Source organism: Papaver somniferum, chromosome 5 (genome assembly GCF_003573695.1).
Source record: "Papaver somniferum cultivar HN1 chromosome 5, ASM357369v1, whole genome shotgun sequence".
Taxonomy (NCBI): Eukaryota; Viridiplantae; Streptophyta; class Magnoliopsida; order Ranunculales; family Papaveraceae; genus Papaver; species Papaver somniferum.
The window spans coordinates 49,274,807-49,302,374 of record NC_039362.1 but is presented as its reverse complement, the minus strand read 5'-3'; the positions used below and the strand labels follow the sequence as shown (position 1 = coordinate 49,302,374).

Here is a 27,568-nt window from a genome sequence, read left to right as displayed (position 1 = left end):
CATCACTTGGTCTAGGTAACCGTACGTTGCCCAACTGTATTTTGGTGACCCTTGAAATTAACTCTCTATTAACAAGAAACCTTTCTCTATTTATCATGGATTTGAATTCCATCTTCTTAAAATCAACATCATGAATGTTGGCATAGAAAATCCTTGTTAGAGAATCAAAACCTTCACCGAGGCCATTAAAAATATTCCCAAGATTGAAGTTTTTGAAGCAAGTTAAATCCTCTTCATATCCACTAAATGTTTCCAATTTCTTTTCTAGAATAAAACCTTTGGAAGCAATCCTATCAAAAGTTCTAGCACAAGAATCATTCACAAACCTAATTCTAAGAGAATTTTGATCACAAGGTGGATTCAAGCTAGATGATTTTGAGATTTTAGAACTCCTTTTCATGCTTCTAGAAATCATCATAAAGAGATACTCAAAAGGAGATTACTTACTTGAAAAGAACCTCAAACACCCTTCCTTTTGATTTCTTCAAAGAAGCTTTAATGGTGGAGAAGCACAAACCCTAGTTCATGTACGCGGACGAAATATGAGAAAGGAGAAGGTTCGCGGACCACCAACATATATATATATATATATATATATATATATATATATATATATATCCCTCATTAATGGGCTTGGGATGTACACGAACCGTGATCCACAAGACTTAAGGAAGAATCTTAGCCCTTTCCACATAAGTGGTAAACAACCAACAAAAAGTGGAAGAAAACAGAGGTAATAGAAAGTTAACCAAACAACAGCACAACTGTACACAACTCAAGCCATTTCTTGCCCCACATCAAGATATGTACAAATGGAGACAAGCCAGTCTTGTTACCAAGAGGCATAATGCGCAGAGGAATTCTCATGCGACACATCTGGTTGATAGGTGTGAACATTCCCTGTAGTATAATCAAAATAATGATGATAGTCAGGGTAGCTGGAGCTTTCTATCCTTCGTTGGTTCGGGCTAGAATAAGGATATTTACGATATGTGGGTTGTTCAATATTAACAGTTTTATGACTTGTATCAGAATGTGGAACTCGCTTGCGAAATGCAAGCTATGACTTGTTCAGAGCACATCTTTAGATCATAAATTAATTAATTAATTATTATCATTCCGCAAGCGAGTTCCACATTCTGATACAAGTCATAAAACAACCATACCTTCAGAGTTAACCATTCTGATTTCAACACCTTCTTCGCTTCCCTCCCTAAAATCAACCCTTATCCTTCATTTTGTGACCGAAGCAAGACTGGAACGACCATTTCTTGGTTTAGGCCAGAATTGTATAGATTGATCTCTCGAATCTAAAGTACTCCCGTGCAGTGCATTTCTTTAGGGTTTAGCTTCGTTTCTCGGCGGCACATCCAAATTTACAATTTCCAGCAGAATCAACTTTTACCCCAAAACACACGTGCACCTCCTTAAGACAAGAAAAAAAGAAGATAACCATTTCATTCCGTTTTTCTTTCTCCTCTCTAAGAAAAATGAAGATAAACTGATTTTGACTTTGTGAACACAGATCAAACCCAGTTACAGAATCCTCTGTTACTTACCGAAATCATCAAAGTCATTAACTGATTTTGTAAATGTTGGGATACCAACAACAATCTAAAATACGGGTGCCTTTAGTAATTATTTTAGGGTTATTTACTTGTTTCCAAAGATATGTTATCTATAAATATATTAGTTTGTTCTAGGGTTTTAATTATCCAATGAATATATAGAGTTTTGAAGTTTGTCAATCGGTGGATAATCCCCAATCAAAGGATTTTTATCGTATCGGTCTCGGATCTCAACATCTGGATCAGAGCATGTACATTCTATTTCATCTTCCGCTGCAAAGAAAAAAAAAACGAACGGGTGTTACTGACGTTATCTATCGAAAAGCATCAAGCCAACGAAAAAACGAACGATTGCTGCTGACGTTATTTATCGGAAAACAACAAGTCAACGAATAAAAAAAACAAACAATAAAAAATCCAAACGATTGTCGCAACAGTCTATCAAGGAAGTAGCATCATCCATCTGGGAGGAGCAAAGTACGACGACAAACAAATTGGTTGGCTTGTGTTAGTGGAAAGGTGAAGTTGTTGGTTATTCTTTGTTGGCTACATACTATACAACAATAGCTGACAAGGTGCCACAACAAAATACAAGGTCTCGTCATTATTGGTTTTAAACATCAAAGTCAACAACAACCTCCACAATCAAGCACGTTAAAACAAAAGACTCCATGGTATTTGTCCGCAAGCCATCAAGGTCCACAATCAAACCCAACAACATCATCTTGGCGGTTCTTGTTATGGTTTCGGAGTGAGAGTTGATTTTCCAAGTGCATCGTATAATAAGAGCATGTTTTCTAGGCCATGGTAACGTCGTTCCGTCATACGGTTCAAGCTTGACAAGGTTATGGAAGCCGCCTTGGCGAGGAGTTACAATGCACGAAGAATACAAAATATTTGGGCACCTTTAGGATTTGTTAGTTTAAGATTTTTATTAGCTTTTGGATTTATTTAAAAATAATGTTTTTAGAAACTTGGTTTTTTCCGAATCAAGGGTTATTACTTTAGTCTTAGGATCCAACTCGAGGATAAATTGTGTTTCAAGAGATTGGGGATGTTGGGATACCAACACCAATCTAAAATACGGGTGTCTTTAGTAATTAGGTTAGGGTTATTTACTTGTTTCCCAATATATGGTCTCTATAAATATATTAGTTTGTTCTAGGGTTTTAATTATCCAATGAATATATAGAGTTTTGAAGTTTGTCAATCGGTGGCTAATCTCCGATCAAATGATTTTTATCGTATCAATCTCGGATCTCAACAGTAAACCTAGAAAGCGGTATAAAAAAAACCTATTTGCAAAATTCAAAATCTTTGATTTTGTAAACCTGGAAATTAATTTTCACTCTTAGCTCGAAACTCTTAGAAAAAGATTGAATTTTTAGAAGTAAAAACCCTTGAAGATCTCTAACCTCAGGTATAGAAAAAACCCTTTTACTGAAATCAAAATTATCTTTGATTTGTAAACCCTAGAAATTTGATTTCTAATCTTGTGTTTGAATTTTGCAGAAGAAGAACTAAATGCAGATTATAGAAGATTCATGTACAAATCCTTGAAGATTCAGGTATACACTCTAACCCTATTACATGTTGTTTCCGATCTATTCTTTTTTGTTGATCTGATAACTCAAATATTTTTTAGGTTTTATTTTAGGTGATTCAGTAAATGAAGCTAAGAAGTTTGGGATTTGTAGAATCCTCAAGGTTCTACTGTGAAAATAATATTCCCCCTATATTTTGGTTTTTACTGTCCTATGTTCTTTACTGGGTTTTTTTGTTGTAGGACTTCAGGTTTCATGTTCTTTTAGTTTGATCTATATCAATAACACACAGTTTTTATTTTTCAACAACTTAAAGTGGGCATGCTTCAAAGCTTTTCATGGATCTGTTACGGGATAAGGTTCATGCAATCAATTTTTTGGCTTGCATTTTACTACTGATTTGGATTATAGGTCTAAATTGCTACTTGTTTGATTGCAAGGAAACCCATTGGAATCACTAAAGCAACAATCTAAATTACTCATCGTTATCCTAGTGTAAGTCTTATCTCATTCTCAAATAAACTACCAACTGTTTAGAGTTCACTCTTATCGTGTAGTTAATTGATGTTATGTATGTTTGTAAGTTTAATGTATCCTAATTTTGTGTTTCAATATGTTTTTGCGCAGGTTTTTGCCAACGATAACAACATATACAGGAAGTTATAGGAGCTTGAGGGCATGGGACAATGTTTTCATGGTAATCATCACTACACCTTATTCGAGAATTTTGTAGCACGGGAAAGTCACATTTGTACACTTTATGTCGTCTAAGTGTTTGTTGAATGTTTATGTCTCAGTTTAGTAAATATTTGTGTCCTAGCAACTATTGATGTAAATTAACCATTATGTGTCCTGTACACAATTACTCCTTGCCAATAGCTTATGCAAACAATAGTACTAGTGGTACCAACATGAGATAATGTACATATACTTGTAACATTGGAAGTTGTTTGGAAATTATATTTGACCATGTTTCAGTTTAACTCTATATGATAAGTTTCTTGACTTTACTGTAAAGCTTTTTTCCAAGAAGAGGTAACTTTACAATACCAACATCCTTTAGTTTTCTTGCCAGTACTTTATTCTAGATATTTTTATTGTGGTTCTCTAATGTTAATGGGCATAAAGAATTTTTTTTCGCACAATGCGTTAGAAAGATTCATATGATATTATTGATATTGTCGCTACTCACCTTTGTGTTTTCATTGCAATTGTGGTGTTATTAGTCATTGTGTTGTTAACTTATTATTCATTTGAGTTGATAGTAGTGTAAACGTTCAATTTAGTGTCGATAGAAAATATTTATGTTTCACTTCATTTTGCATGCTAAATGAAGTGTCGATAGAAAATATTTTCTTGCCAGTACTTTATTCTAGATATTTTTATTGTGGTTCTCTAATGTTAATGGGCATAAAGAATTTTTTTTCGCACAATGCGTTAGAAAGATTCATATGATATTATTGATATTGTCGCTACTCACCTTTGTGTTTTCATTGCAATTGTGGTGTTATTAGTCATTGTGTTGTTAACTTATTATTCATTTGAGTTGATAGTAGTGTAAACGTTCAATTTAGTGTCGATAGAAAATATTTATGTTTCACTTCATTTTGCATGCTAAATTGAATCATAGATTTAATACTAAATACTCCTAGTTGATCGTAACAACTGTCCATGTTTCATTGCAACTGTAATGTTAGATGTCATCGTGTCAACTAGAATTTTTGTTGTCGGTATGCCAGTCTAAGTTGTGCGGCTCAATTCATCATTGGACAATTTACCGTTTTACTGGTTTGCACTTACTTTTGACAAAGTTTAAAATTGTAAGAACATTATTGGTGTTAATTCAGGTTTTGGTTACAGCTTTTTGGTGATTCTGATCTCAAGTGTCAATTGAATTCAGCTAATGATTATTTTGTTGTTGGAAGTAACTCGTGTGTTCATTTGCTTGTTTGAACTGCAGTTGAGGCTGAAAAAAAAGATCAAGTAGATGCTATCCTGAATTTTGGTGGATGCAGAGCCAGAAAATTTGTTTTATAGCTTCTTAGATGGTACTTTTACTTCCAAACAATTAAAATTTTGTGTTTCTATTGAAGGGATCTTGTATTTGAAATTAGTGTAACACGTCTAGTTTCACTCCCTTGTACTGGTCTTATAGAAAGATCGGAACAAGATGTTCATGTGCAGAAAATGAAATGTACAGGTGCAGGAAATATGATTCTGGGAATTCACAATGAAGAAACTAGTTTTTTATTTTTTTTAAAAAACTAATTTAATTTTCAGACGTATATAAGAGTAGTAAACAAACACCTATGTGTTGCATATAAAGCGTCGCTAATTAATTTTAAGAGACGATATATATGTCCCTTATATTAGTTAAGAGACACTTACAAGTGTCTCTATATGTGCCTCACAGGATTCCGGACACACAATTTGAGACACTTATATGTGTCTCTTAAATTCATAGCAACAGAAATAACTGTCCCAAAATCGTTAATTTGGTGTAGTCATAGTGACTAAAAAGTTGGTTAAGAGGTGTCCTAGAGCAATTACAAAACGTCTAAGTTACCCTCCATCATATAAAACCTAATAACTATACAAAGCTTAATCTAGTTTTATTTCCAAATAAACTTCTTCTCCTCTTCCTCTCCATCTACCCAACCGTAAAAAAACCGGAACCTCCAATCGTTATCGAAGGTCTTATCGATTAAGAAAAAGTATTTCAAACCCCTCAACCACCGAACGAATCAATTGGCATAGTTTATCTGAGGTAATATTTGAGAAACCCGTTTCTATTTGTTACTTTTATGTTTCAAATAGGTTAGATTGATTGAAATTAAAGTGAAAAAAATAGGGTGCAAAGGGATTTACGGTTGGGAGTTCTTCATTCCCAATCGTAAATTCTTCTAAATGTGTTACACTTTGGTCATGGTTGGGTTATTTTAATCTTAATTACTCTACGATTGGTTAAGACTAAGGTAAAACCTAATCGTGAATAATCCTGGAAGTCCAAAATTTGAAAGGTTTTTACGGTTAAGTTTGATATTGAATAAACTAACATAACTATTCTGCGGTTGGCTTCGTCTAAGCTAAAAGCTAACCGTGAATAATCTTGGATTAGAAAAAAAAAATAACAAGTTGGTTTACGTTTGGGTTTGATATTTAGGAAACCAACAATGATGCTTTTACGGTTGGGTTTTGGAACAGTAAAACCCAAACGTGAATAATCTTGGGATTCAAAAACTTGCATTGAGGTGTCGAGATTCAGCTCGATTTATTGCTTCTTGTTGGGTTCTGCCATGTACATTTAGAAGACTATGCACCCATCTTATAAGCCTTAACTTGTTTTTATTAGCTTTTCTGAGCACCCTTATTGCTTCTAACCTGCAGAGATGTAAACAAACATATGGTATATATTCCAGAGATTCGTGAAACGGGAGAATACATTGTAGAGCTGAAGCTTCACCCTGATGTTAATGCTCAAGTAAGGTTGAATATCTTGGCAAACTAAGGACATCATTCTGGATGAGAAAAAAAAACAGTGTCGCACGAGGTATATACTTCCACAATGAGTTGCTGAAATTTTTGAATACGAGTTACGAATGAGATTGTATGCAGGTGGGTTGGTGATGTGACTGGATATTGTCTAAAAGGGGTAAGCATGGATTAAAGTGTGTATCAGTTTCTCCTTTAATTTATCAGGTGATTTGGTGGCATTTTTTTTTTGGTTTTGTTCACCTATGATGTGAAATGACAGCTATTGTTATGCACTCAAGTTACAAACATCTTGGAGACAGATAACCTTAAACTTGACGTTTTTGTGTGTTACATAGTACAATATATCGGAACATTCTGAAGCATATTTCTTACTTGAAATGTCAATCTGTCAATCTTTTTTTTTTCCCTGAATCACACATTCATTAATTGGAATAATTGGAGTTTAAAAGATTACAGCCCACACAAAACAGGAATTAAAAAGCCCATTACACAAAATAGGAAATTAAAAGCCCAATAAAAGAAAACAAATCAAAGCCTATTACTTTTAACAGAATCTGAAGTACTCCAGATCAGGCATCTCTACTCTAATCAAGAAATGTGGTCTTCCAATTATCAACACCTTTCTCCAGCTGCCAAATTTGCTCCTCTTTTGGCAACAGTATCAGCTGAGAAATTGATTTCTCTAAAACAATGTTGAAAGATGATTGAAGATATTCTGCTTACATCCTTCAGCCATCTCTTCTTTATAAACCATGGCACCTTCCCTTTAAGGAAACCATCAATAACTGTCTTAGAATCTGAGTTAATGACAATGTTCTGAAGTTTCCATTCACCTTCCAATTCAGTAGCATAAAGCACAACAAAATTTTCTGCAATATAATTAGTAGCAACACCAATTCCTCCTGATAATGCACCAATCACCTAACACTCATGATCCCTAAATACAACACCAAAGCCAGCTGCCCCTGGGTTACCAAAAGATGATCCATCACAGCAAAACATGGTATAACCTATAGGAGGAGGGGACCAGTAACAGCTTTTGATACACTGAAACTTTCTGGGTCTAATTCCCAATTTAAAGAAGGTTATTACCTGAAGATCATAAGATTGGTTCCACTTATTACCCTTCATTGTATAACCTCCTTCAAATACCAGCTTTTTAATTCTGTTTTTGAGTTGGAGTTCACTTGGATTTATTTCCTCAAAAAATTTCTTATTTTTTGGAACCATAATTCTTTTATCACTGAACATGCTGCAGTAATCCATGCTTCTCTGGAAATGGGGCTTTTATGTTTTTCTGAGTTCCAAATGTCTTCAAATGAGCTTGGGGGTTTAGTAGAAAAAACAACACATAACCAAGACCAAATGTTTCTACTGAAAGAACATTCCCAAAGAAGATGACCCATGCTATCTTGTTCTTTTTCACAAATGCAACATCTGGAAACTATTTCATACCCATTTTCTAGCATGATTGTATCATCCACATAAAGACCATGTATAATTTTCCATACATTACTTTCTATACTAGGGTGAAGAAATGTATTCCATATATGAGATGAACAATTCCATTTGGGTTCTTTGTGCCTTAATAATTCAATTGCAGAAGAGGTTATGAACTTACCATATAATTCACCAGTCCATACCAATAAATCTTGCCCTCCTCCTATATCTGGTAAGTTTGATGACCTGGAGCAAGGTTGAATTTCATTTGGAATACACCATTTTCCATTTTGAATAAGATCAGCTACTTTTAGGAATTGCATATTATTTATGGCATAAGAAGTACTTCCAGCATTTCCACTAAGAGGAGCATCACCAATCCAGATATCATGCCAAACATTTATTCTGTCCATCCCCAATACACCATCTCAAGTTGTCTTTTAATGCTTCCCAAGCCCATTTCAGACCAGGCCAAATAGATGAGAGTTTCCAATTTTCATTCCATTTTCCATTTTTGTGCAAATATTTAGCCTTAAAGAATAATGCCCATTCATCTTCTGAGTTTATAATTCTCCACATCATCTTCATCAAGAGTGCTCTGTTGATTATTTCAAGTCTTTGAATTCCTAATACACCTTCACTATATGGAGTGCAGACTTTTTTCCAAGCAAGAATGGTATATTTCCTCACTTCTCCATCACCAGACCAAAGAAAATTCCTTATTATTTTTTCACACACTTTGATCACAGATGCTAGCCCTATATACACAGCCATATTGTAAATAGGAATACTTAATAAAACTGATTTTATAAGCACCAACCTGTCTTGAAAAGATATGAGTTTCCCCTTCCAAGCTGCAAGTTTTCTTTGAAGTAACTCTACCATAGGCCACACAGTAGACACTTTAACTCTGCTAGCAGATAGTATGACTCCAAGATACTTTTCAGGAAAATTACTAAGTTCCATTTGTAAATTTTCCTTTATCTGATTTTTCCTTAGCAATGAGGTGCCATCAATAAACAGTTTTCTTTTCATTTTGTTGATCAATTGACCAGAACCTTTTTGATATTCATCCAACAACTTCATGAGATTAGTAATACTCTTCTTTGCCCTATTGCAAAAAAGGAACACATCTTCTGCAAAGAATAAGTGTGTTGGGTGAATTCCTTTTCTAATAACCATTGGCTGAATCAAACTTTCTGCCACCCTCTGATGGATGCTTCTACTAAGAATGTCTTCCATGATAACAAATAAGGTAGGAGATAATGGGTCTCCTTGCCTTAAACCCATACCAACTGAGAAAAAACCATGAGTCCCACCATTCACCATTACAGATATTCTAGCTGACTCAAATAAAATTTTTAACCAATGACACAAAGAATTGGAGAAACCATACTTGCTTAAAACCTTGAATAAAAAATCCCAACTTACAGAATCATAAGCTTGAGATATGTCAAGCTTTAAACCAACATTTCCACCCCTTTTATTCTTCTTCATCTCATTGACCATTTCTGAAGCTAACATAATCTGTTCTTGTATGCTTCTGCCTTTGATATAAGCAACTTGCTGATGACTGATTAGTTTAGGCAAAAGAGAGCTCAATCTTGTATTTATGATCTTTGTGAATATCTTAAAACTTACATTGCTCAATCCAATGGTCCTGAATTGGTTAGGAGTTTTTGCTCCATCTGTTTTAGGCAAGAGAGCCAAAAAGTTTGAATTGAGTCCCTTGGGAATGAATTGTCTCCTCCAACAAAACTGCACAGCTTGAACTACATCATGTTGAATAATGTTCCAGCAAGCTCTGTAAAAACAACCAGAGAAGCCATCAAGCCCTGGAGAACTGTCAGGATCCATACTAAAGATAGTAGATTTTATCTCCTCTACATCTGGTATGGCATCCAACATTTGTTCATCCTCCTCCGTAACTACATTTGGAATTACTTCCAGCAAAGAATCTACTTTCTCAGTTTGTTGATATTGGAATTTTTCTTTAAAATGGTGCACTAGAGTTTCTGCAATTATTTTCTGATCTGAAGCAAGATTGCCATTGAGATCCTCCAATTCACTTATCAGACTTTTGGACTGTCTGATCTTCAAATTAGTATGAAAAAACCCAGTATTAGAACAACCTTCTTTGATCCAATTTATTCTTTCTTTTTTACTTAAGCATAGTATTTAGTTGAACTTCTATGCTATTATAACCATTTTCAGCAGCTACAAGGTTATTCAGAGCATCAGTGTCTTGAGGGTTTTGATCTGAGATTGCCATAGCTTTGATAACTTCTTCTTCAGCTTCTTTGATTTTAACATGAATATTACCAAACACAGACTAGTTCCACTGCTTGAGCACATTCTTTAATCTTTTAACTTTTTGTTGAAATACATAAGCTGGATCACCTACAATATCTTCAGCCCAACTTTGAGATACTACTTCCATGAACTCTGGACGAGTTAACCACATTTTCTGAAACTTGAAGGGAGCATTTGAAGGTTTAGGAATAGTTGCACCCCCACCTAACAAGGTAGAGTGATCAGAAGCAATCCTTGCTCCCACTTTGTAGCTCCAATCCTCATGCATTTAAAACCATTTATGATTATAAACAGCTCTGTCTAAGTTACAAAGAATTCTCTTGTTCCCATGTTGACAGTTGGACCAAGAATGAATTAAACCTGATTTAGGAGATTGTATCAATTCACAATTATTTAAACAATCATTTAATTCTTGCATTGATCTTCTATTAGATGCTGTGCCACCAATTTTTTTCATCCTGAGAAATAATAGAATTGAAATCTCCAATTCCTAACCGTGGTTTATTTAAGTCACTGATTAACTCCATTTCAGCCCATATATATCTTCTTTGGACAACACCTACATATGCATGAATACCAGAAACCAGAGCTCCACCAATATCCACAGTAATCATTTGGCTTGACATAGAAACTACCTCAGGTTCTGGTAATGTCTTATTCCAGAATAACCAGATATTCCCTTTTTAATTAGAAACTGAATTATGAATTACTTTATTTTCCATTTCAGGCAAATTAAGCTTACTACAGAAAGAAGCACTGCAAACTACTTTTGGTTCAACAATAAAAACTAAAGAAGGTTTAAACTGATTTATTAAAGTCCACAACTTATTTTGAGCCATAGTTCTTCTAAGGACCCTAAGATTCCATAATAGAATTTTCATTGCAAAGATTGGAGACCTTTAGTGCCTCCCTTTGCATTATTTATTCTAAAATTATATTAACAACAACTGGTTGAGATATTACCTTGGTATCCATTTTCAGAATAGATGCTTGCTAGACTGTTGCTGGTTTTTGAACTGCTCTAGACCAGGAAGGAATTTGTTCTTCTGAAATAGACCCATCTTTGCCATTTATATATTTAATAACACTGTGTTCTAAAGAATTGTCTTCAAAAATCTGTAATATTTTTGTTGGTACAACATTTTCTTCCACCATGTTTTTTCCTTGTTCTTCATCAATTACATTTTGTAAGGAACCAAACATTCATGAAGTTACTGTAACAGGATTCTCTATTTGCTGAAAAGTATTTGGTAAAATGTGAATTGAAGTAACTGGAGTTTGGCAAATGTCAAAAGGCTCACTGGTACTTGTTGATGTTGAAGTGTTATTACCTTTGACTGAATTTTTGATGTTTGTAGATGTAACATTCCCTCCTGTTTGATGGTTGATACCCTTGTCTTGAGATGAAGTATTAAGATTTAAGTTTGGAGAAGATTTATTCCTTTGTGGTATGCTGAACTCTTTTGAAGTAGTTTGAAATCCACATTCTGCTTGAACATGACCAATAATTTTGCATTTGCCACAAAATTTTGGTGGCTTAGTAAGAATTGCATTCCTCATAAAACCTCCATATTTAATTTTAATCCACAGTTTACTTGGTACCTTCTTTTCCAAATCAATGTTCACTAAAACTCTAGCATAATACCCACTCTCATAATTCACAGTTGCATCATCAACCTTTACAGGCTCCCAAGAGCCCTACAGATAGTAAATAAGGTTTTCTCATCCCAGTACTCCAAACTAAGACCTGGAAGATGAACCCAAATTGCTGCTGAAGAAGTTCTATGATTTTCAGGATGGAAATTCGGAATCCAATTTTTGATCCATAATACTTGATTAGAAACTTCCCATTTGCCTGCTTTAATCATGTTCTTATATGCTTCATTGTCCAATTTGATAATGAAGAAACCTTTTCCTAATGGAATCATCTTACATTCCCCTTTCACTTTCCATTGACTTTTCAAATTTATAACAACATCAGAAAATTTTAAATGAAGCAAATCTAAACGACCAATAAAAGAGAATTTCCAAACAACACATCTAACTTCTATATCATTGATCAGATCTATCGATGGAGCTTCTTGATAAGCCTTTTCTAAATCAACTACTAAATCCATTTCTAGATCCAGATTTTTTTCCATGAAAGAGTAACTAATACTCTAAATAAAAGATATGAAAACTAAACTAAAACAAAAAATGAAGAAAAGTAACGTCAATCATAAGGTTAACCTGAAAAATCACCTGAATTAATGTTGCTTAGCACTGAAAACGAAGAAGAACGAAGAATTTTTTTTCCTGAATTGGTCGTCGATCCTCAGAGCGCAACTCGTTCCGATTCCTCAGCCAAATCAATCAATCTGTCAACCTAGTTGTTCAATAGTTTTATGAGCGTGTGAGCATGACTTGCTTTTTTTAGAGCATGATTTGGCACAAGAGGCTAAACGAGCAATGTGTTAGGATATTATTTGCTGTTTTTGACTAATCCCTTAAGGGGTTTGTAACCAGTGTCAAATTGTGTTAATGAAGACTATGAAGTTGCTTTTTTGACTCTTGAGTTGAAATATCATCCACATTTCTTGCTGATGACTCGTACTTTGATTTATAAGTAGTGCTTATCATTGCATTGCGGCTTTGAACTTTTATAAGTAGGAATTCCTTCAAGATATACTTTCTTGTTTTGACTATTTTAATTTCAAAGTGAAGTTGTTAGGTGGTAAAGATTATCATCAGACGATTACCAGTCATAATTCAGTCATGGAATAGATTAATCATTGCTTTTTAATTTGTTTCTCTCATATTTGGTTAGCACGCAACACCAAAATGACACTTCCTATTCCCTTACATTATGTTAATGTTAAAAAGAGAATAAGAGATTATGATACTCTAATGTGCTACTTTTTTTAATTGGAGTTTCATGTTGTACTTGTGAGTTCCCGTTCTAGATTGTTCAAGACATTGTAGGGTCATACAATTCTAGGTGTTGTGACTGAATTCTTAAACTAGTTTTTTTTTGTCGTGTCATTTATGAACCCAGCAAGGAATTCGTTAAAAAATTGTTTCGTATCATATTGCATGTTTTTCTTTTCTACCAAGACACATTATTCTCATTTTGATTTGTACATCACTTTATCCTTATTTTTTTTCTTTAGTTTAGGCGAGTTTGTACATAAGGACGCTAATACTTGCATGCCTTAAAGGCCAATTTTGTTCACCAAGGTTAATAAAACCTCAATAAGGAATTGTCGTTGCAACTTGCAACATCCTGATTCCTAGGGATTTGATTTGAAAAATTGAGCTCATACTATACAGTTTCTGGTTACGTACATAAGTAAGTTGACACTTGGCATAACCTTTTCATCAAAGCAGCTACTTTCTAGATGAGAGTTGCGGGTAAATTTTATTATTATTTTTACTTCTAATAGCCCTAAAGCAATCTTGTAATCCATATTGTCATGGTGAACTTTTAGGCGCAATCATAGGCAGAGAGCTCAGAAATCTGCTCATGCATGTGAGTGAACAAATGAACTTAGAAATAGTATTTATGCTCTACATTATATTGTAAGTTCAGTTTACATTTAAAACATTTGATTGAAGCGTGCTTTGGATGCTTATTTTTCAGTTGACCACTACACATAGTATCTAGTTTCCTTTAGCCTTTAGTATATCAAAATAACAATAAGCTTGATGTATTGCAGGAAGGATCGAGCCGAAGAGTTGATTTTTGCTAGTGCACAAAGTATCTATTTTTGTTATTGATATTTTGTTGCCGGTGCAGACTTTCTCCCTGCCAACAGAACCACCAACTCCATCTTCTTCTAATGCTAGTGCATCTACAACCAGTAGCCGGTTTAGATGATGGCTCTTTTCAGCAATAGGAAATCAAGCTACTTATGGTTTTTTTATGAGCATTCCACTTTCTTTCAGTGGATGCATATTTTATCTTAAAGATAGTTATCAATGTTGCCTCTTTTATGAACTCCCTCACTCGATTTGATCAGTTGTTATATCAACGTACTTTTATTTGATGATGATAATCAGTATAGAGAAATCACTTTTTTATTTATATGCTAAATTGTGTGTGCATATTTCATCATCAAACACGTGTGTATAGGAAAACACGTGGAGAGCATGCGGACAAAGTCATCAAAACATGATGACACATGTCCACAGCCAAGAAGCCCATTCCGTCGATGTCGGATCTTTGCCCGAACAAATTTAAGGGCAGAAGTTAAAAGATGTACCGAAAACACGATGTACCGCGGAGCACCAAATAACTCCCGAAGAGCTACTTTATCTCATCCCCAAAAGAAGCCAAGATCAACGGTGAAGAGAAGGTTAACTGACATGGACGTGACAGGGGCAGAAGACACTTTTCTGACACGAGCATGCGTCTCAACTACCCGCATTAAACACTCTGAGCAGTATACGTGTCGATCAACCCGTGGAACGAACGAGGATGACTCTGCGTGATTAAGTAATGAACGAAGACCTCCGCGTGATGGACACAAAGCACAAGAAGATAAGGTTCCAACGGCCCTCAGAAACGGGTCCCACACTCTAACCCTACAAATACCCCCTCTCCACCAAGAGTAGGGGGATCGGAAAAATAAGGAAAAAAAGGAGAGAGAGAAGGATTGTGAGTGTAAGTTTATCTTTTACAATACACAGACCTATGTAAACTCCAAAGTCACTCGACTATCTCTGTAACCATCAAGTATATAGTGAAACAACAACCCCGTGGATGTAGGCCTTAGTGCTGAACCACGTAAACCCCAGTCTTATTTACATTTCAGCACTTTGTATTCGTCTAACACTCCGTGAGTTTTACTTTTATACTTCGTTTTCTTTATCTTCCTCTATGTAAACATCTCTGGCGATGATATTAGATGAGGCTATGATAAACCCGAAGGTTTTGAGCCAAGGAATCAATGTGATTGTCTCTTCAGAACGAGTATGTACCTAGAGTGCGAACATTGTTTGTGAACATATAGATGCCTTCGTGATTTACGTGTTCATAATTTGGCGCTAGAAACAGGGACTTTGTCCCGGTAAAAGATTTATCTTATCCTGTGATTTCATCTTAAATTAGCATATGATTGCTCTGCTTCATTAGCTCTAGCAGTATTTACCTCTTGTTAACTTTACCATATTCAAAAACGCACCCGTTATCTTCGATAGCTCTGGCAGTATCTGTCGAAGCAATTTAAACTGGTTAAAATATTTATCGCTTAGATCCATGGATTCATATTTTTTAGATCTCGTACGGACCTGTCTTTCCGGTGGGTTTTCGAAAATTTTCAAAAGATCCACGTGCATTTTTAAAGGGATCTTTTCACGTTTCCACGTACTTTCAATAAATCCGCACTTTTAATAAGACTTTAACCCATGTATTTTAACTCATACGTTTTAATCAAATGAGCCTCCCTAAAAGTTCTCTGTGGCCCTCGGGCAGTTTTTCCCTGTCTTGGAGTAAGGTATTTCGCAAGCTAACCCGATCCGCACGGACATTTGTGTTTCTCGCTGTTTGAAATTCCCTTGTGCAGAAAGAAAGAGACAAAAGGACCCACGATGGAAAAGATGCAGGAAGCAGGAAAATCCAAAGCCTCGTCAAAGGAAGCACCAAGGACAACCCCGGTCATCACCCGGAGCAAGCAGAAAGGAGACAAAGCCAAAATGACTAGTCAGAGGCAGGATACTGCGGAAATCACTTCTCCTATGAACGCTAACTCCGTTGCAGCCGCGGCTCTCAGAGCAGCGGCGACAAAGTACAGTACGGCAGCGGCAGCCTCAAAGGCTGCGGAAGCCAGCAAAACTTTTGCTACGAATCAATTTCACCAACCAAAAGAAAGGGTGGATGAATCCAGAACACATCAACCTGCGCACCCGCCAACCTTCGAAATGCCATCAACAAACGATCATAATCAAACTGTGCCGGTGTCTCTAACACCGCAGATGGGCACTCCGCCGGATTTGGAAATTCCAACAATCGAAGCTGAACCTCCACCACCTTTAGTGCAAACCATAGAAGAAGGCAGCACCATGGCCGTAGTAGCACGAGCTGGGACTCCCAATCAGGGGTCAAACCAATCACATCGATTGATGGATGAGCTTGAAGAATTGAAGAAGAGCCAGCAGGTTTACGCAGATGCTGTAGCTCTGCTGGCCAGAGAAAACAAAGATTTAAAAGACCGGATTGCCCTAAGCACGAAGACCAGCCAGCAACTTGATGAAGCAAATTCAAAGGCACCAGAACCAAATCGAGACCGAAGAGTCGTCGTAGCAGCTACTGGAGACGCGGCTAGGGGAAGTAGCGCATCCGACCCGGATTATAATGACGGAGAGTCAGACTATCACGAGCAGAAGAGCGTAGGGAACCACCGCGCGATGGAAGAGATGCGTGACGAAATGATGGCCGAGATCAGGCAGTTAAAGAGTAGACAAGGCGGGGGAAGATTAGAAGAGGTCATGAGAGAGGCTAATTCCACGCTCCTAACTCATCGCCTGGCCAACACCCCTATTCCGCTGAAGTGCCCTGTCCCGACCTTCGAAAGCTATGACGGATCAAGTGATCCCGCTGCACATATTCGGTATTATAACCTTGTTTTAGCCAGATGGAGTCATAACGACGCCGTACTCTGTAGATACTTCCCATCAAGCCTGAAGGGATCGACATTGTCTTGGTTTGATAATTTGCCGCCGGACTCCATCCACTCCTACGACCAACTCGCAGAAAAGTTCTTAAGAACTTACATGTAGAATAAGGCTGGTAACACCGGAATGGATAAGCTCTTTTCGCTAGCAATTGGCTACAAGGAAACCACGAGGGAATACACTAACAGATGGCACAAGATCTGCCAAGCCATAGGAAGTGTGGACCCAGTGGTAAGTATCAACTTCTACAAGTGGGGATTAGACCAAATGAGTCCACTATTTGTTGAGATTCATGGAAGCGTGCCTAAGACAGAGGGAGATCTTCGAATAATTATTGAAAAACACGCTCGTCTTGAAGAAATCCAGCGTGAAAACCCGAGGGCGAATCAACAGAGGTCTCACCGTACCAATTCCGCAGAACAAACCAATGGGGCCAAAAGGAATAGTTCAGTGGAACGGCCTCACGAAGATAGGAAGGAACGAAGGGATGAACGACGAAAAGACGATCGAAAATTCGAAGATCAGGTTTACACGAAGCTCAATGCTAGCTATGCTCGGATCCTGCGAGAGATCAAAGGAAGGGAAAATTTGGAGTGGCCATGGTCTAAGGGAAAACATCCCCCAAGAACCGAGAAGTCTAAAGATTACTTTGAATATCACTGCTTCAACGGACACCAGACCGAGAAATGTAAAAACCTCAAAATAATGATCCAAAAACTGATTGATGCTGGCGAACTCCACCATTACATACGAAAGGATGTCGCGGAGGATATATCCAAACGGACCAAGCCAGTCCAACTTCCAGAGGGGAACCACACAATCAACACCATCTCGTAATCTGAATCCGCAGGGCCCTCACTTACAACGCAGATAGGAAAGAGGCTACGGAAGCAGTTCGAGGACCGCTGCGAATTGTATAAGATTGATGGTGTAGAGGTGGATGAGCACGAAGAGTGGATGGACTCGCCTATTATCTTCGATGCTGAAGATATCGAAGAAGATATGGAAGACCATAGCGACCCCCTGGTCCTAACACTACCAGTGGCTGGATGTAACCTCAAAAAGATCCTCATAGACGGGGGAAGCTCGGTAAACGTCCTATTCTATGACGCATTCAAACGAATGAAGCTCCATGAAGAACATCTAATGACCTCTTATTACACCATCTACGGATTCAATGGAGCACCCACGAAGCCATTGGGAGACATCATGTTGCAGGTTAACGCCGGACCCATGAAAGTAGAAACACGATTCAGCGTGGTTGACGCCCCATCCCCCTACAACGCCATTATTGGACGAAAGTGGTTACATAAACTCAAAGGAGTGGCGGCAACATACTACCAATATCTCAGATTCCCTACACCCGAGGGAGTGATGAAAATCAAGGGAGACCGGGTCTCTGCAAGAGAGTGCCAAGCCACTCAGGATCGTATCAACAACGAATAAGAAGAGCAGCGAAGAACCCGAAGAATTAAAAATAAAGAAGTCGCGAAAGAAAAGGCCATAGACCTGTTCCTCAAGGAAACTATAGGAAGGGGTTTGACAAAGGGTGATAATGTCCTAAACACAGAAACAGGTACTTCAGCAGCCAACGAAGGACAGAAACATACCAAATAGCAATCAAAGAACGTCCCAGTCCTCGGGGATCCGAAGCCGGTGTTCACACCAGTAGATCCCGTGAAAGAAATCAACATAGGAACGGAAGAAAACCCGAAGATGATCAAAGTAGGGACCATAATGGACGAAAGAAGAGAAGATTCCTTAACCAAATTACTTAACGAATACGCGGATGTATTCGCCTGGAAGCTAGGAGATATGCCGGGGATTGACCCGAAAATAATCCAACACGAGCTGCGCATCAAACCAGGCACGCCACCTTTCAGGCTATAAATAAGAAAAGTTGCACCGGAATACCATAAGGCAGTGGAACAAGAACTTCGGAAACTACTAGAAGCGGGATTCATCAAAGAAGTCAAGTACCCTACATGGATCTCCAACATGGTCGTCGTTCCTAAGAAAAATGGAGGGGTCAGGATATGCATCGATTTTACTAACCTCAACAAGGCATGTCCAAAGGACAGCTATCCCCTGCCAAGCATAGATCAGCTGGTTGAATCGGTAGAAGGATACGAAGAGCTGTCTTTCATGGATGGATATTCTGGTTACAACCAAGTAGCCCTGGAGGAAGAAGATAAACTACACACAACATTCTACATCCCACATGGCCTTTATTGCTACATTAGAATGCCCTTTGGACTTCGAAACACAGGGGAAACATACCAAAGAATGGTCGATGCTATTTTCAGGCCATGGATCGGTAGTACCTTAGAAGTCTACGTTGATGACATGCTCGTCAAAAGTAAGCTGCGCAAAGATCACCATCAGGATCTGAGAGATATCTTCGAAGCAATGAGAAAGCATCACATGGAAGTAAACCCAGAGAAATGCACCTTCGGTGTCACTTCAAGGAAATTCCTCGGATATATCTGGTAACAAAAAGGGGCATTGAGGTAGACCCAGCGAAGATTCAATCCATAGTAGAAATGCCATCCCCGAAGAATTTAAAAGAGGTGCAGAAGCTCAATGGGTCCATAGCAGCCTTGGGCAGATTTATTGCCCGATCCTCGGACAAATGCAAACATTTTTTCAACATTCTCAAAAAAGGGAGTAAGTTTGAATGGACCGCAGAATGCGAAGAAGCATTCCAGAAAATCAAAGAACACCTGGCTTCAATTCCAATCCTGCAGAAGCCTGATCCTGCTGAGGTTTTGGCATTATACATAGCAGCGACGGAAGACGCAGTTAGCGCAGTGTTGGTCAAAACCAATGCGAAGATAGAACAACCTATTTATTATGTCAGTAAGACCCTCAATTCTGCGGAAAAGAACTACACAAAGATCGAACAACTTATCCTAGCATTGGTATGGGCTACTCAAAAGCTGAGAACCTACTTCCTAACTCACGTCATCCGGGTCCCATGCAAAGCACCACTGGAATCAGTCCTTAAAAGCACAGGAAAAGTGGGCAAAATAGCCAAGTGGAACACCCACCTGGACCAATTCAACATCATTCATGAAATTCAACATTCCCGAAAATCCCAAGTCTTGGCGGATTTCCTAGCAGACCTCCCCCTGGACAACGACGAAGAGATTATGGGAATGCCAGAAGCCGAGGAAGAAAGTAAGGATCCAATGGATATCCTCGAACCCGCGAGTCAAAGACAATGGGAAGTCTTCGTCGATGGTTCCAAGAATAAGGAAGGAGCAGGAATAGGCATCGTCATCACCACCCCAACCGGAGAAAGGATCGTACAGGCACTCAGGTTAGAATTCAAAGAGCATACTAACAACATCGTCGAATACGAGGCAGTCGTACATGCCCTCCGTTTAATAATAGAGATGGGGGTAACCGATGTAAGACTGAAAGTGATTCGCAGCTTGTCATACGGAAAATAGGGCTCGAGTACAATATGTACGACGACACCCTCTCAGCTTACATGGCCTTGGTCCAAACATTGGCATCACAAATTCCGAACATCAAGTTCCGACACTTATGCAGAAGGGATCTTAGGCACGCGGATGCCCTAGCATATATATCATCCATGCTGAAGGACAAAAGCGTCGAAGCTATTAAAATAACAAGGGTATACGAGCCTTCGATTGCATCACAATTCTCCTTCGCTACCAATCAAGATACAGTGGAAGAAAATATCGAAGACCAGGTAGGAGAAGACATCCATAACGATTTTGACGAAGAAGATATCCTGTCAAGAGCAAATCAAGACGAAGATTTCAGCAACGAAGATGATTGGAGAATGGTGATCCATGCATTTCTGAAAGAAGGAACCTTACCCGCGGACCATAAACAAGCCAGGAAAATACTCTCCAAAGTAGGAAGATATGACCTTCGGGATGGAATCTTGTACAAGAAATCCTTCATCGGACCGTTACTACGCTGCTTGTCCAGGAAAGAGGGGCATCGAATTCTAAAGGACATCCATTATGGTGACGCAGGAAATCATAGCGGCATGAGATCACTAGCCGACAAAGCAAAAATACAAGGATATTACTGGCCCACAATGATACAAGATGCCGCAAGAATGTCCCGACGATGTGAAGAATGTCAGCATTTCGCCAAAAAGATACACGCGCCAGCAACAATGTTAAATTCAGTAGATAGCCCGTGGCCATTTGCAAAATGGGACATAGATATCGTCGGGCCCTTCATCGAAGGATCAGCGAAAAGACGATTTTTGATAGTAGCCACGGACTACTTCAGTAAATGGGTGGAAGCTAAAGCCTTAGCCAGGATCAGAGACGTGGATGTGTTTACCTTCATATTCCAAAACATCATTTGCAGGTTTGGCATACCCGCAGAAATCGTGTCCGATAATGGTAAGCAGTTACAGGGGAAAAATATAGACATGCTCTTTGATACTTTCAAAATAAGGAAGAACAAATCCACCCCCATATACCCTCAGAGCAACGGACAAGCGGAAGCCACTAACAAGACCCTCGCCCTTATCCTCAAAAAGTAATTAGACGAACATAAGGGGCGATGGTGTGCACAATGTGCTATGGGCATACAGGACAACACGAAAATCTGCCACTGGGGAATCCCAGTTTCTCCTCACTTATGGAGACGAAGCAGTCATCCCAACAGAGATCCTCATGCCAACCACAAAGACCGAAGCAAGGGAGAAAAATCTCACAACGGACATGATGTTAGAGAGATTGGACGACCTGGAAGGAAGAAGGGAAGCAGCATTGCAGAAGATGGAAAATTATCAACGAAGGCTAGCAAGGGAGTACAACAAAAAGGTAAAACTTCGGAATTTTGTAGAGGGGCAGTATGTGCTAAGAACAATCCCACAGTATCAACGAGAAAATAAATGGGGAAAGCTAGCACCTACATGGGGAGGACCTTTTATAATACACGACATTGCGGGAAACGGTTCCTACTATCTTCGCAATCTGAAAGGAGAGGTTCTCCGGCATCCTTGGAATGCTAAGTGTCTCAAACCGTACTACCCATAGGAGCAACGCAGCTTTGCATCTGCGTGAAGAATACCAGAAGAAGAAGGCAGCGTAACCGCTCTACATGTTTCTATATCTGGACGAGGAGTAGCAGGCCTCAACCTATCAATCAAACAAGCTTTCTGAAATTCAAGTAAACAAAACTTATCAACATTATTGGGGAAAGTATTTAATCTACAATCTCTCAGGGCTCCCCCATCAGTGTCCATGAGTGTAAGACCAGGGGGAAGGCACCCAGCAGAAAGAGATACCCAACCAATCATAAGGCAACGGATCGACGGAATGGGTGTATGTAAATATTTTTAACCCCATATTCTAGAACGTTGCCTCGGCCCCCACCGTCTGGGAATCCTCTGGCCAAGGGTTCGCCAGCGGGGTGACAGGTCTCAAGACGATCACGAAGGTACCTCCCTTCGGTATCGCACCCAAGCACTTAAAATACTCTTCTTTCGTTTTTAGTGTCCTTCCTCACAATGCTTAAAATAAACAACAAACTGATATTGCAGGTATATCAAAAGAAGGATTCATTTCATAAAGGTTGGTTACAAAAAGCGGCAAGGCCAATTCAAGGAAAAACACATCAAAAATATTCTTTTTACAAAATATTAGCAAAACCTAACGGAAGGCTAATGCCGTGGTCTCTACTTAGAAGAGGCCGCCCCATCAGCAGGGTTGTTCCGAAGAGTTGAAGGGACGCTCCTACCAGAAGAGGGTCCCGAGGATCCAGGAAAGGAGGCAGGTACAGGACGACGCGGATAGATCTTGACGAGGCCATGCTCGGTCTTAAGGCCAAGCTCAATCTTCTCCAGCATCTTGTTTGTCTCCTCAGCCAATTGACACCGAGCCTTATGCATAATAACTGTCGTCCGCTGGTGGGATTGAGTTAACAACAACGATAGACGATTCACTTCTTTAGAAGCAGCACCAACGGCCTCCTCGCGGGATGCCGCCAGACTCTTAAAATAATTCGTCTTTCCTTCCTGCTGCGCTAAGGAAGATTGAGCCTTTTCAAATTTTTCATTTGCAGCGCGGAGTTGTCCCTCGAGCTCTGAAAAAGACAACAAAAGGGAGTTAGCAAAGAAAAGACACAATCGCACTCTACGAAATAAGGTTATACCTTCGACACAAGCCGAAGCCTCTTCATACTCATTAACAACCGCATCTCGCGCTTCGTCAAGATAGTCGTATTCCTCGGATAATTTCTTATAATCTAGTCGAAGGTTGGTGAGAGTAAATTGACTGGCATCTAATTCTACCAGCTTCATCGAATCCATGTGACGAAGGTGGTTGACTTCGTTGTTTATCTCTGTTACCCCTTTGCTAAGTCGGTACATACATACTTCGGGATTCCTCTCAGACTCAGACTGGTGGGCTACTTCAGCACGAGAAGCAGCAAGGGCTTTGCTGAGAGCCCCAACTTCGGCTCTAGCATCGTCCCTTTCTCTGGTAAGACATAGCATAATCTCCTTAATTCCCGGAAAAGGAAGGGAGCGAGCCTTTTGTAATTCCTCTTCCAGAAGATATATTCTAGACTCCAACAACGAGGTACGCTCACGGGATTCCCGCAGATTCTCACGTGTCCACAACAGCGTACCATGGAACAAAGTACGGTCATGATTATACAGATTCTGCATATCAACCATCTGAACATGCCTTGCGCGCCATCCCTCAGCTCGAGCGTCCCACTTTTTGGCTTCGCTCTTAATTTTTTCGACCAACTCTTTGATACGAGATTTTTGCCGTGCCTTTCGTTTCGAAGCCATATCAGCTCGGGGACGCCACCCACTGGAGATAGGGTGGGGAGACTCAGACAGAACAACTAAGTAGTATAGAGGAATTACGAGGGTAAAAGATGAAAAAGAACCAAACCTGTGAAAGCTGAGACTTGGCCGCGAGTTTGCTCTAACTCAGCGCGGACAGCGGCAAGCTCTGGACGAAGACCAGCCTCCGCTTCACCCAGCCTTTCTTTCTCTTTAAGGCTTTTCTTCAGTTCTTCTATTTCCACCTCAGCCGCAGATAATGCCTTTTCTCTGTGACGGAGCTTAGCCTCCAGCTTCAAAGATTTCGCCTTAAAGAATTGATACAACACATGGTTACAATGCTCACTCCTCATCATCTACACATCAAACGACAAACATTATTACACCGAAGGATTCAATTGTCACGAAGAGATATGTACGAAGACTTACCTCCAAGACATGCTGCTGGGGAAAACCATATTGATACCCATCGGCTATGGCCATCATGTCAGCAACGGAAGTGGGAGTCTCCGATACGAGGGTAGCCTCTGGAACACTCAAGCTTTTCCCCCACATCTCAGCAACACGCGCCTCGGAAGATAGTTCCATCATCCGACGGGTATAAGCATCAAAATCCTTCTCACCAGCAACCACCGGGGCAGGATGGGGGACAAACAACAGACTCTTTTTCTTGAGCCAATCCATTATGGCATCCTCACCCTCAAACGACAGCGAATGAGGGAAATCCTCGGAAGTCGAGTCAACCACAGACTTCCCCTTTGTGATATTGCCCCATCGGCACAAGTTTCGGCATCACCACGCGTGTTGTGATCATCCGCGCCCTCATTCTGAATAGCAGCATCTTCCTTACCAGAACCCCCGATCACATCCCAATCATCATTGGGGGAAAGCAACGAAAAGTCTTTGGGAAAATCAAGGGCATCGTCAAAGAGTTCCCCTGCGGAATATATCCTGTCAAAGGAGAACTCTTGAGAAATGGTGGGGAGAGTTTCCGCAGCCTCACCAGCAGGAGCAGACATGTCCGCGATAACACTGTCGTCAGCCACCGCGGTATTATTTCTCCCTTCAACACCATCACAACCCGCACCAATCTCTTCCTCGACGTCAGGAGGGGAAGTATCAGTGCGTTCTTCCCCATCAGACATTTAATCCTCGGCAAACTCTTCGTTCACCGGACTGGTAACTTCTTCATGAACCTCAGCCTCACCCGTTACAATGGTAGAAGACTGCTTGGGCCCAATCTTTTTCTTTTTCGACACCTACAAACCAATACACATTCCACAAAAAGAGTTATTTCCCCATACAAAAGTTTGATTTTCAAAAAAGGAGGGGCGCGGCCAGAATCTGCAGTAACCATACCTTGGCAGTAGCGGCACTCTTCGGTGGAAGTATAGCACCAGAACCTTCTTCCTCGTCTCCTTCAACGACATCGAGAGCATAAGGAAAGTTCATGCCTTCGAAATTTAAACGCCAGGGACAGAAATCTCCATAACGAGCAGGAGGAGATTCACGAGGTCTGCTACTCTCAGAAGGACGCCAACCGCGCGGACCGGGAATCCAACCATACGCCCAAGGTCTAACAATTTCAATAACAGTGGCGTGCCATTCATAATCATGGTCACGCTTGATCCTTTCGCGCGCGGGAAAAAGTTTCCGCTGACTCGACCCCTCGGTGCCTGGAACGTACTTCAGTTTGGCATCGCTCACCTCACTTAACAGACGAATTTCGCCTCGAGGAGCAGCAAGGTTCCGCAGGCTAACACTCCACGGTTTACGGTTCCTACTATTGACATAATCCCCAAAGGAGTTATTGAAGTTTTCAGGAGTATACCATTCCCTCTCAGCGGGATTTGGAACGTAACATGTCATCGTCGTCTCCCCCTTACTCCGCAGATAACATTCCCTCAGTGCACGAAGATAATTCCCCGATAATTGCGACACGAAACGACTGTGAGTATTGGTGGAAGAGCCTTCCCGACCATCCAGCTCATCGTAATAAAAGGAATCACCAGACTTGTACAACAGTAGCATAAGACCCGCCTCGAAGGCTCCAACCGTAGTCAACAGGTGAAACTCATCAAACTGATACTTCGAGATGAACTCGTAAGTAATATCATCCTCAGGGGCATAAAAACGAACCTCGAAGGCTTGAAGCTCATGCTTTTCCTTGAAAACTTCAAGGTCAATGTGCTTGAACGTGACTTTCTTCTTGCTGACCGAAACGCTGCGTATCACCGGGGCGGCCTCATCCTCTTCCGCGGGGTCGGACGAACCAACAAAAGCTTCGGAAGATCTTTTTTTCAAAGGAGGATTCTTAGACGATTCAGCTCTCGGCACACCACCTTTGGAGTTCTTCCCTTTAAAAGAAAGTACTGGAGGCGGCGACATAGGGTGCTGCACGGGCATTACAGAACGAAGAGGAGGAACATCGAAGGCGCCACCACGAGGAGGTGTCTGCGTACACCTAGAGTCATCACGAGGACGAGAAGCAGCACGACCGGCAGCGTATCGAGACCCGGAAGGACTCTTCGATGGATCCCCTCTCCTAGGAGGAGAGGCCTTCGTCCCAGAAGAAGACGAAACTTTACTACCGCGGGGATCCATTTGAGACAATATAGAGAGATCTCCCCCAGGTGGATATGTATCATACTCTCTACGCGGAGGGGATCTCGGTAGACTGGAAGCCGGAGTTTGATAAGGAAGCCGCGGACGGTCAGACATGGCTGCGAAGAGGTACAACAAAAACAAGTTAGAAGCAAACACGAGGGCATCACCAAAGAAAAAAAAAACCACAAAATTAGCAGTCCATCTCAACATAGCCCAGAAACCCTAAAACTAGCATACATGCTTGAATTCCCTAAAACCCTAAACTTAAAAGTTCAATCAACACAAGTGAAACAATGGCCTCCTCGACTTGAGAAGAAGAACATGGGAAAACTAGCATACATGCATCAAAAGATGTTCTTCATCACAAACAAGGGACGACAGCAGCAGAAAATTTACAATCAACACAACTTAAAACAACAGAAACAAAGAAAAGAAACCTTACCACCATAAACAAAATCCCGAAAGAAGACAACAAACCAGAAACAAAGAAGAAACGAGCGTGATAAATGCTAGGGCAGAGAGAATTTAATGGTTGAAGAATAAAGAATGAAGACTGACAGGGAGAATGAAATTAATTTTCAAGGAGAATGAAATTAATTTTTCTCTCCTCTCCTTAATATACTCGAAAGAAAGAGAAGTAAGTTAATGGAGGAATGTGAAACGTGCCCATTAAATGAGCAGTTAATGCACGAGTAAGAAACATACCCAAGTATCTAGGAGAAGTTATTAGGAGAGAGGAAGAATATGTAACGTCTGTTTTCTTCAATGCTCCCACTAAACACTCAAGCCCGAAGAAAAGGGGCAAATTGTATGTACATATTTCATCATCAAACACGTGTATATAGGAAGACACGTGGAGAGCATGCGGACAAAGTCATCAAAACATGATGACACACGCCCACAACCAAGAAGCCCATCCCGTCGACGTCGGATCTTTGCCCGAACAAATCTAAGGGCAGAAGTTAAAAGATGTACCGAAAACACGATGTACTGCGGAGCACCAAATAACTCCCGAAGAGCTACTTTATCTCATCCCCAAAAGAAGCCAAGATCAACGGTGAAGAGAAGGTTAACTTACATGGACGTGACAGGGACAGAAGACACTTGTCTGACACGAGCATGCGTCTCAACTACCCGCATTAAACACTCTGAGC

The 27,568-nt window shown here is 39.8% G+C and overlaps 1 protein-coding gene and 1 long non-coding RNA gene across 3 annotated transcripts; one reads left to right on the top strand and one right to left on the bottom strand.

The window, feature by feature from the left end:
- Window positions 1–2,765: 2,765 nt before the first annotated feature.
- On the top strand, window positions 2,766–5,312 carry LOC113277416. 2 transcript variants are annotated; one of them, XR_003324904.1, is made up of 6 exons: window positions 2,766–2,988; window positions 3,081–3,136; window positions 3,363–3,471; window positions 3,553–3,607; window positions 3,740–3,809; window positions 5,073–5,312. It is a non-coding gene; the product is annotated as an uncharacterized LOC113277416 (long non-coding RNA). The 2 variants fall into 2 exon arrangements; XR_003324903.1 differs by having other exon boundaries at window positions 3,081–3,471.
- A 2,535-nt stretch (window positions 5,313–7,847) lies between these two features.
- Window positions 7,848–10,319, bottom strand: LOC113279031. The gene is made up of 4 exons (XM_026527749.1): window positions 10,236–10,319; window positions 8,868–10,141; window positions 8,251–8,452; window positions 7,848–8,051 (listed from the first exon to the last, which is right to left on the bottom strand). Exons 1-4 carry the CDS (start codon window positions 10,317–10,319, stop codon window positions 7,848–7,850), a joined length of 1,764 nt encoding a protein of 587 aa, XP_026383534.1.
- Between the last annotated feature and the right edge of the window lie 17,249 nt (window positions 10,320–27,568).